The 7,978-nt window shown below is 38.8% G+C and overlaps 1 protein-coding gene across 1 annotated transcript in view; it reads right to left on the bottom strand.

Annotated features, from left to right (window-relative positions):
• Positions 1-1,915: 1,915 nt before the first annotated feature.
• Positions 1,916-7,978, bottom strand: part of TTC9 (tetratricopeptide repeat domain 9) — a 43,547-nt gene continuing 37,484 nt past the window's right edge. The window contains exon 6 of the mRNA XM_015823518.1: positions 1,916-2,261. Within this exon, the coding sequence (XP_015679004.1) occupies positions 2,182-2,261 (80 nt within the window). The 3' untranslated portion in view covers positions 1,916-2,181. The remainder of the gene's footprint in view (positions 2,262-7,978) is intronic.

Here is a 7,978-nt window from a genome sequence, read left to right as displayed (position 1 = left end):
ATTTTCCAGGCCATTTCATATGATTAAAATTTCATAGCAATGGCAAGTTTTCATCTCTCTGTCTCCAAATGTCTTCAGCCTTGCTCACACTTTTAAATAGTCATTGACTGTTTCAAATGCCAGGGCAGTAGAGGATGAGCAACAGCTTTGGGTATTTTTACTATACAATTCTCAAAACTATGACTCTTTTCCTGGACCCTTGTATTGTGGGGGGCAAGGCGTACAGTGGTGGGGTTAGATAAGGCCATTATGGGCTCTGATTCAGGTGATTCAGTAACATATTAAAACTTTGTCTAGATCATTTTAGCATGTCAGTTGCTTCATTTTGGTGCCTTCTCATCCTGAACCATTTGCATCATTCTTGGGAGCTAGCCAGCGATTAAGAAAGTCCCAGTTTGGGAGTTTACTTGAACACTGATATTTTACAATATTTGCTGAACCACTGAAAAGCGTCATATTTTAGTTTGCTTTTATAAGATAAAAAAATTGCAAATTTACATTTGTCAGAAAGACAACATATATGAGAAAATCATGGGCTGCCTCCAGGTCAGGAGAAATCTGATAGTTATATAAGCCTATATCCTTTAATATGTAGATAGAATAATCTATTTTCCATAGTTTTGATAAGACTTCCCCTAAAAAAAAATCCCCAGATTTGCTTTTCCAGAAATCACATAAATTCATAAAGAAAATGAAATCAAAGTGCCTAATGACTCACTGAATCTGGAAATTAATATAAATTCTTGCGATTTCATTCTAATAAAGATAAAATCTTTCACTTACCACAAATGAATTTCCTAAAGCAGGAGGATGATCAAGACCTGCCTGACATAACATTGCTAATATGGAATAAGAGCCATCTGACCAGCCTCCAAAAAAGAAGTCACTCAAAGAGAAGATTAGAAAAGCATGACCTACAAAACGAAACATTTGGAATTTCTCCTATGACCATTGGAAGAAAATTATTTTGATTTTTTTTTTTCAGTTGCACTCATTCCTTGACTCATTGGGAATCTCTTTGAAATGAAAATAAATTTATTAATGTGATTTAAATATCTAAGTCATGCAATTGCAATACAGTTGAAGAATAATCTCCACCTTAATTTTATTGTATTGGATTGAAAGAACCTGTCATTCAGTAACATGTTTGTGAAGTCAGGTATTTTGGGTTTAAGAGGCGTTTTAGAAGCTAAAACTGGGTTTCTGGTATTTCAATAAATCATGCGCTAAAATTCTCATTAGCATTTGAAGGATGTTTGGACATTGCTGCCTGTTTTGCCTGTAATGGATAAACAGATGAATGTCTTGATTTGGGGGATTATAGCCTGATCTCTGTGCAACCTTGAGTTAATAACAAATGAAAATGAAAGTATCAAGACAACATGTAAGAATTGCAAGCTTAGTCCAGTGCACCAGTAATATTATTTACCACTGTACAAATATTAGTTAACAAATTCTCACAACACCCCCTGTGAGGTAGGGAGACATTTTTGTTCCCTCTATACAAATGGAAAAACTGAGGCACAGAAAAGTTAAGGTGTATATTAAGATGGTGGCAAGCCCATAACTCAGTGCTTCAATTTCTATAATCTGAAAACTATAAAATCATGCTTCCCCTTTATGTATTAGAACCCAGTCATGCCTTCTAAGAAATAATATGTGGAGTTGTTGCCTGTTAACAACATATATTTGATATTAAGTAATTGTTCCAGTTTTCATCCCCATATAGAACAGCATCTTTCACATTCTCATTTAGATACTATCCCATGCCCAAACTCTCAACTTTGTTGAACGTTCTGTACTACTTAAAATGTACTACAAGGGGGGTCTCATTATATATATATTTTCATTAGCTATTGGCTTCATATTTGAAGAGAAAAGAGGATCTCTGGAAGGCTGCTATGACAAAAATAACAATATAAGCACAAGGCAAAGTGAATCCTTCTCTATTGCTCTCTTCATCCAAATTCCCAGAGCAATTGCGCTAGGAGGACTAGAATGTTATCACTAAGCCAGCAAATAGCCAAAGCTAGATCCAGGGTCTCTTCTTAGATCAAAAGTAACATCAGGAAAGGAGAGAAAACCTGTCAATCTAATGTGAAGCCAATGGGGAGGACAATTCACCCGGTGATCATTTATGGGAGGACGTATCCATTCAGGCCCACAGAACTGGGTTTCTTCTTACAATGTTTCTTTTTCCCTCTGGGAACATCTGCTAAGCTTCATTTCTGTCAGCTGGATGTACCGTACAACATTAGTATCTGCAGGGAAAAATAATTAAAATACATCTACTTAGCATAACTTTCTTCTTGAAATCTGCAACAACCACAATTTTAAATGTCTATGACGATTCTCAGTCATCCAGGTCATAGTTGTTCCAAAGATGCTTTTTCAGGAGGCAACTGGACTTTCTTGTTTTTCTTTGAAAATGTTTCGCTTCTCATCCAAGAAGCTTCAGAGCTGAAGAAGCTTCTTGGATGAGAGTGACACATCTTCAAAGAAAAACAAGAAAGTCCAGTTGCCTCTTGAAAAAGCATCTTTGGGACAACCACATTTGTAGATTGTATTCCAACTGCTAATAAAATAAGGGAAGGCTATTTTAGGAGAGATGAACAATCAAGTATAACTTCCTCAAACACAGAGTCTATACTAGGAATGGCTCTCCAGGATTTCAGACAGAGGCTTTCCCTACCTCTCTTGGAAATAATGAAGAGCGAAATTAAAACATTCTGCCTGCAAAACATACATTTCCGTGGAGCAATAGTGAAGAGAAATTTCCTCTGTGGTGCCCCTAACTTCCTCTGGAAGAGGGAAATGAATGGATTTTGGCAACTATATATGGGACTCTTGGATTGTGGGGCACCAAATCTTTGTTGATAGTCCAATTCTTGATATCACCTGCCCTTGGTCTACATTGGCAGAGTAAATATGAAAATTATGCAGACATTCAATTCCTACCATAACATTGTAGTGTCAATCTCCTTGAATATATATGCAGCAAAAATACAAAACTGGTCTTGATTACTGCATTCAGGCATGAGTAAATACATAGACTCAGAAATAATGAAATTTGACACCCAAGCTCTGGTAGCTAACTCTTAGAAAAAAAAATCACACAAAAAAATGGAGAGACAAAGATTAACTCAGTTTTCAATAGTATGTAAAGAGCATCCATAAAACAGTTCACAATTATGTCATCGAAGATGTGCAATTGGAAATTCCATAAAATATCTGGAAGGGAATCTCTCAGCCTCAAAATATTTTTTCAGTTACCATTCCCAACAGTTCCCATCAGCATGAATAGCAAGGAAGAATGGTGGAAGTTGCAGCTGAGTAAAATCAGAAGCTCTATAGGTTGCCCATCCTTTACCTGAGAAAAAAGACATTCGAAGTACAAATATCCCTTTTTTTAAAAAGTATCCTGTTTCTCTTTTGATGTAGATATAATTTTCTGTTATGTTGTCTGCTATTTTTATATGATGTCATAAGTCATCCTTGGACTGATCAGGAAAATCAAAACATATATTCAAAAAATAATGAAATATATAAATTGGAGAGCAGCTAGGAAGTTGCCTGTTTCCCTCAGCTTTATCAGCTCCCTTCATAACACTTGTACTGCTTGTTTTAAGAAATTGAAACTGAAAAATTTAAATGCAGCTACTTTATATATTGTGCATCATACCGGTCATAAAACTCCAAAGAACCTTAAAAATATACAGTAGCTATAAATGCCATCTTTGCTATTAAGACAGTGTTCAAACCTTGTGTATAATATATTCTCTGTCACTTGAATCTTCCCCCCTCCCCTTCTTGGCACGGATTTGAAATCTTGAATATATGCCCAGTGAATATACAGCCGTAATTACCTAGATAGGCTTAAAAAATCACACATCCTGAAACTCACAGAAACAACCAGATGAATTTCTAAAATGTTGGAGGTGTGTGATAGGGGGATGGGCAGGGGAGCAAAAGGTGCACATATAAAATGGCAAGTAGAGAGCGTGCTTTTTTTTTTTTTTTGTCAGCACAAAAGAAATGGACCCAGTGACCTACGGATGTTCATGCATGTGAATAATTTCTCAAATGTATTTTCTTTTCAAAATCTGGAGATAAAATAAGATTTAATCAAGGATATAACATTTCATAGCACAATTTTTGGGCTTGGTTATTGAAATCCTAGGTAAGATATTCTTCATGGAATCATTTCTGCAAGCTTTACCCAAGCCCTTTCTTCTAGACAATTGCATTAATAGAAATGTCATAAGGCAAATGTTCTTGTTCTTTTTTCATTTTACATGATTAACATGATTTTCTTAAACCTCCAACTGGGAGAACTACCACCCAGTCAATGTGTTATGTCATCCATAGTTTGAGTTTGGCGTACCCTGATGTTGCCAGCCATTGGAGTTAATTTATCCAGTTATAGTTAAAATGTTTGTGGCTTAGCATGATTATGAATACAGGAATTTTGACACTGGTTGGATTGAGACAATGCTCTAAGCTATACTGTTCAATTTTTGATGTCTGGATCTATTCATCTGGCTTATTAAATCTAAGCATTTTTAAACAAATGATGGCTTTTATTTCTTTCCCATTCTTTAGCATATTGTGTGATAGTTTCATTTGTTTAAAAAAAACCTATAAAATGTCTTTGTGGATGTATGACAGCTCAAGAGTCTTTGCTGATCCAGAGATGTGCACTGAAAAGCCAAAAAATATAATGTAGATATGTTGCATGGCAACAGTGAATCTAACTAATGGCAGCAACCAGGGCAATTTCAAGCTGTACTGCTATCCAGAGGGGGGGAGGGAGGGAGGGAGGGAGGGAGGGAAGGAATTACATGTCTTTTTTATTGCAAATATTTTATTTATTGACAGGTGGGTTATAATCACTCTATTGCAGTCCTCATTGTGGCCACATACTGTGAAATGTATTATCAATCGAAAATCCTCCCTTTTTTTCAAACTTTTGGGTGGGGGGGGTGCTGCGACAAATATTTCCCTAGATGTTGTTTCTCCTTGATCTCACAATCAGATCTGTCTGCTGTTCTGTCACATCTGATTATACAGATCAGGGATAGGTCATCTGTTAGTACAAAAGGCTGACTGGACAATTTGAGACCATGTCGTGGCTGCCATCATAGAATTGTTGCCATAGGCCAGGGGTCTTCAAACTTGGCCCTTTTATGACTTGTGGACTTCAACTCCCAGAATTCCTCAGCCAGCGTGCCTGGCTGAGGAATTCTGGGAGTTGAAGTCCACAAGTCATGAAAGGGCCATGTTTGAAGACCCCTGCCCTAGGCAATCAACCTGGACATAGTTGCCATAGGAAGCATGGTCAGCCACAGAAGTGCTATGTAATAGAACAGTCATCCAAGTAGCTCTCTGTCACTCCACCACCTGAACCTTTCTGGAACCCAGGCTGAACTGCTTTGTAAAGCTACTTCCTGTTTACTTTTTAATTAAAAATACTTTTTAAACAGTCATGTGAGGCAGGCAAGTGGGCACGTTAGTGTTCATGGGCATCAAATTCTGGCCAAGGTAGCTTCTGGACACTTAACCTACCTTGTTTTAATCTAGATTAAAACAAAACCATAGCCACCAAGAGGAAAATAGCACTTAAGTGGAAAGAGACTGCTGAGATTTTTCTTCTTCTTCAGTGCAGACTCCTCTCATTTGTGAGAATGCAAGTGACCAAGAAATATTTCTAAGAGATGCTGCTCACATGGATGGAAATAAATGGCCATGTACTGTCATATGGATTCCTTTCACATCACTATTATACTTCCTCAGTCTAAACTGGCAGGAATGAGGAGATTCTCCATATGATATGGCAGGGGTCCTTAACCTTGGCAACTTTTAAGACTTGTGGACTTCAACTCCCAGAATTCCTCAGCCAGCTTTGCTGGCTGAGGAATTCTGGGAGTTGAAGTCCACAAGTCTTAAAGTTGCCAAGGTTGAGGAGCCCTGTGATAGGGTACCCTGTTTTAAAATGGGCAATAGCTGGCAGTATGCTCTATATACAGATGAACTCTGCCTTCTCAAAACTCTTATCTAAAACCATGAAAGACTTCTGCCAATCAGCATAATAGACTATCAAGCTACTTAGGATCAAGCAATTTCTTGTGAGGAGAACATAGTGGTCTCTTTGCATGATGGACATGTTTCTCAGTAATCTTCATGTTGCTTCCAATAATTCAGCAGTCCAAAATCAATGGCAACATCTCCAACCGGGCAATTTCCAGTCTGCTTTCTCTAAATCGTTGCATCTCAAAATTTTGAGGAGAGCAGACAAAACTTCGGACTTCATCAATCATTTCATACATCAGTGAAGATAAGGAACACCAACCAACTCCCTGCCTGACATTCTAGCTGTGCTTATCAAGAAGCCCACCTAAATATTTTCATGAGAGCCTTTTGCATTTTTCTTAAAAGAAGATGCCAATAAAGAATAAGCTAGCATTTGGGAAATTAAAAATGTACCATATATTGCTTAATTTTCATAATACTACATCTTTTCTCATCCTTCCCCTAAATTAGTGGTTCTCAACCTGTGGGTCGGGACCCCATTTGGGGTCGATCGACCATTTCATGGGGGTCGCCAAGCAAGGCTGTCTGCCATTTTTTTGTCCGCCATTTTTTTTGTCCGCCATTTTTCCCCCCTTTTCCGGCGGGTGCCTTACCTCCCTTGGGCTGGGCCAGCTGGTGGTCGGCCTGCTCCGTCTCTGCCGCTTGCCAGCTACGCCTCGGCCGGAGCATGCGCTGCGCTCCCGGGCAGGGAAAGTCCTCGACTTACGACCGGTTGGGGTCGCGGCATTAAAAAGGTTGAGAACCACTGCCCCAAATGCTTTGAATTGCCTTGCAGGATTCCATGATACCATTTCCCTTCTGCCTTTAAATCTTTCCTCAAGCCTTGTTTTTGTGAAGCTTTCAGCACATCTGCTTCTCATGGCTTGAGGGAGCTGCATATAGGCAAGCCTCAGCATCTGCAGTGAAGCCACTTGTGGTAGTTCCCTAATGATATTTTCATAGATTCCCTTTTCTGTGCTATTTTCTCAGTATTATCTTGTAAACTCTGTGGAACCGACATTTGTCTGCTTGTCCACTGGAAAAGTCCATGTATATCATTCATGAAAAAGAAGAACCACCCTAACAGACCTAAGGATGAGGGTCAAGCCAATTCTTGTTTCCTTTGCTTAAGGGGGAAAAATGATTGGCATTTTGTAATAGCAAGGCTGAACTTGCTTGGACAGAGGGAACCTCACAAAATTGTCAAGGCAACATTTTTCTTCATCACATCATGTGTCTGGGCTCTCACTTCTGGAAGGTTTCCTGCCCTACTACAAACTTCATCTTCTCATAAAAGAATGGCTCAGTTATCTCACATTCCTTTTCTGATTGAGGTTAGGGAGCAAAGTTAGAATGCAGTTCAGGCAGGTTAGTTTTCCATATTGTAGGTTCTTGGCAGGGAAATAAAGAGGTATAAAAAACCTGCTTCACCAGCAGCAGGCTTTTTAGAACAGGGAATTCATCTCTAAAATACATTCCTGCTTACTCAGTGAAGTGACCTTCCACTGGCTTGTACTAATGTACTCTTACTAAATCCATCAATAACAGAATAATAGAATAACAGAGTTGGAAGAGATCTTGGAGGTCTTCTAGTCCATCCCCCTGCTCAGGCAGGAAACCCTATACCAGGGGTCTTCAAATTTGGCCCTTTTATGACTTGTGGACTTCAACTCCCAGAATTCCTCAGCCAGCGTGTCTGGAAGTTGAAGTCCACAAGTCATAAAAGGGCCAAGTTTGAAGACCCCTGCCCTATACCATTTCAGACAAATGGTTGTCCAATCATTCACAAGGTCTGGAGGCAAGTCATTCCAAGTCATAATTATTCTAACTGTCAGAAAATTTCTCCTTAGTTCTAGGTTGCTTCTCTCCTTGATTAGTTTCCATCCATTGCTTCTTGTCCTCCTTTCAG

The sequence above is a fragment of the Protobothrops mucrosquamatus genome, unplaced genomic scaffold (genome assembly GCF_001527695.2).
Source record: "Protobothrops mucrosquamatus isolate PMUCROS unplaced genomic scaffold, P.Mucros_1.0 scaffold1897, whole genome shotgun sequence".
Taxonomy (NCBI): Eukaryota; Metazoa; Chordata; class Lepidosauria; order Squamata; family Viperidae; genus Protobothrops; species Protobothrops mucrosquamatus.
This window is presented reverse-complemented; position numbering and strand designations above follow the sequence as displayed.